The sequence below is a fragment of the Penaeus monodon genome, chromosome 22 (genome assembly GCF_015228065.2).
Source record: "Penaeus monodon isolate SGIC_2016 chromosome 22, NSTDA_Pmon_1, whole genome shotgun sequence".
In the NCBI taxonomy this organism is placed as follows: domain Eukaryota; kingdom Metazoa; phylum Arthropoda; class Malacostraca; order Decapoda; family Penaeidae; genus Penaeus; species Penaeus monodon.
In genome coordinates this window covers 22,250,442-22,253,164 of record NC_051407.1, presented here as the reverse complement: position 1 = coordinate 22,253,164, position 2,723 = coordinate 22,250,442, and the positions used below count along the sequence as shown (strand labels likewise).

General features: G+C 46.8%; 1 protein-coding gene across 2 annotated transcripts in view; it reads left to right on the top strand.

Annotated features, from left to right (window-relative positions):
* Positions 1–2,723, top strand: part of LOC119587001 (puratrophin-1-like) — a gene marked incomplete at its 3' end in the record, with an annotated part of 105,327 nt that overhangs the window by 81,796 nt on the left and 20,808 nt on the right. For both annotated transcript variants that reach the window (XM_037935742.1, XM_037935743.1), the window contains 1 exon segment: positions 2,516–2,698. In XM_037935742.1, the coding sequence (XP_037791670.1) occupies positions 2,516–2,698 (183 nt within the window).

The window sequence follows — 2,723 nt, the reverse complement described above, 5'->3', positions numbered from 1 at the left end:
TCTCACCGACATGAACAGTTACTATTGAGAAAGAAAAACAGGTAGAGCTTAGTCTTTCTACCATAAGCTGCTTTCGAGTCTGCTGTGGCTTGTTGAAGTGAAACGGCCACGTGGCTGGGCTGGACGCGGGGCCAGGCAGCAGCGGGCGGAGGGAGAAGACCCCCGAGCCGATTCCTTTACCAAGGGGCGTGACAGACCCTCTTGTGATTTATTCGACAGAGTGCAGGCGAAGAGAACCGACGCCATGGTGGAATTGAGGATGAGAGAACCGGTGGCGGCCAAATCAATATTTTGTCAACAGCTGCCCGGTGCGGGGGTTATGGTTGAACTACGTAGTGAAGGTGGCCAACCAAGGCATTGTTGTCATCATTATTTGTAAGCAAGTTTAAGCCTTATATGGCCAGCATGGAAGACTAGCATTATATTTCTTGGTTGCTGTCGTAGCAGAACAAATGCGGATATCATGACCAGTGTAAAGAATGAAATCAGAATAATGACATTAAAAAATCCTTTCATGTCAAATTGATCGCATTCGCTAACGCGGAAATAATTAACGAATATGTGAGGTCATCAATTATTATGCATCTTACGATTCTTCATAATTGGCCTGATAATTAATTAAAGCCAAGTGAGAACATCCCGCCCTTTGCCTCCCCTCGTCCCTCAAACGTCCCGAGGGCAAGGGGAGATTTAACCCTTCATGTGTATTTTAGGAGGAGGAGAAACGAGCGTAATCGAAATTATTGTACGAGTTTATTTACGCATTATTATGAAGAAATAACTTGTCACTGGATCATGTGATATATGTTCTCTGCCAGTAGTTATTCAGTACTTTGGCTTAAGATCAATTGGCAACTCACGGGGAGGATGCGGCTGGAGAACACTCGTGAAAGAGTTATACGTAAGAGCGCGTAATTCCTCCAATTATGCATGCTCACAGAACTTTCCCCGCGATCGGTTACCCCCGGCAGCGACCCATCGAGAGATGGCGAGAAAGTTACGTCTTGCGGTGAGGGCGGCTCGGGATGAGGGACAACTCATAACACAAGATGATGAGTGTCCCCTCATACCCCCTTTCCCCCCTTCATCCTCCCCTCCCCCCCCTCATCCTCTATGGTCTCTTAATTAATGTAAGGGTGAGTATTACACTCCCACGCGCTGTTATGGTGAAACAAGTGATGAGGTCATGTCAGGTCGCGTGAGGGGTCAGTTTTTGGACCTCCAGGTGATTTCCCCGCTGTTAGGGCTGATGGGAGTTGTTGATGGATGATGTAAAGTGAGATAACCGCTTGGCTAATCTTTACCGGAAATCTTTCTCAGGTTTGAATTGCCCTTTGTAGAGTAGTCACTTGTCCATTCAGATTTTCCAGTTGTATGTTTATTTGTTATATTTTTGTAGTCATTATTAATGTTTTTATGAAGTATATCATATTTGTGTTTTTTTATTGGGGACCATATATCTTGCTGGTCCTATGTGAAGATGCAGATGATGCTTTTGATTTTAAACTTCTTTTATATCCATATATTTGCGTCCGTGTTAGTATGTGGATGTCTATTCGACCATTCTTTTGACGTACATGTCACCCTCTAGTGATGGTGCTTGTAAGGGTAAGGTGTGTGGCCAGCCAACGCCATTCCACAACCCACTACAACTAGGCCAGCAAACACCCTAACCGCTACAACAACATCCTTTATGGTCAAGATACAGGCCACCTGTGTTCCTCTTATGTAAGACGTTTGTGTGCGTATGTCAGTACCTTGTTTACCTTTTGATTCATCACTATTCCGTGTGTACTAAGCCGCTCATTGAGTAGTAGGTGATTATCGGCGCATGCGTGTCTTCTAACAAGCTTTTCTTAACAAGCACAAGCACTTGGAGACAGCGTGTACATCGGTCACACCATGAGATGTCTGGCTTCAGTTGGAATCCAGGATGTTGCTTAATAAAGAGCATGTTGTGTGTCATGATGGCCGCGGTGAGGAGTCGAGGCGGGCGAAGGCGGGAGGGAGAGCCTGAATACAAGGCTTGTTTACTGATGCATCATCATTGAACTTCTTCATGAGGACCCCCCCCCCCCTCCCCAAGCAACACTGCGAATGGGTATGGTTTTTACCCTTCCTTCACTGCCCAGGCTCCCCACCCGTCGGCCGGACACAGGCAGTCACGTGGTACTGTTAATTTAACGGTTTTTCCGATGTTATCAAGGCAGTGTGAAATGTAATTCCGTTAGGTGCAGCCTCTTAGCGTGGACATGAGGCTGATTTATCGATGTTCTGCTCAGATCACTATTTTTTTTATTAGTTGGGTGATTGGGATGCTGTGAACGATGTTTGTGTTTGCGTTTTCTAAGCATTTTGAAGGATTGTGACGTATTGTAGCGTGAAGTAATTTTCATTTTAACGTGGGTGTTATTAAAAATCCATATCATGTTTGTTTAAGTCTGAAGGGGAGAGTGACTGCTTTCGTGACCACACAAAACGCCAGCTAATTCTTATTTTCCCACTCTCCCCACAGCGGCACCTGGAGAAGGGCGGGTCCCTACTGCAGGAGGCGGCAGCGCCCTCGGCCGAGACGGAGCCCAGCGTCAGGGAGCTGGCAAGGGCGCTCCACCTCCACCTGACACAGTTCACCGAGCGCCTCCACCACACCCGCGACCGCCTCGAGGACACTGCGAGATGCTACCACCTCCTGGACAAGGTAATGTCTTGTCTTTTCAGAAGTA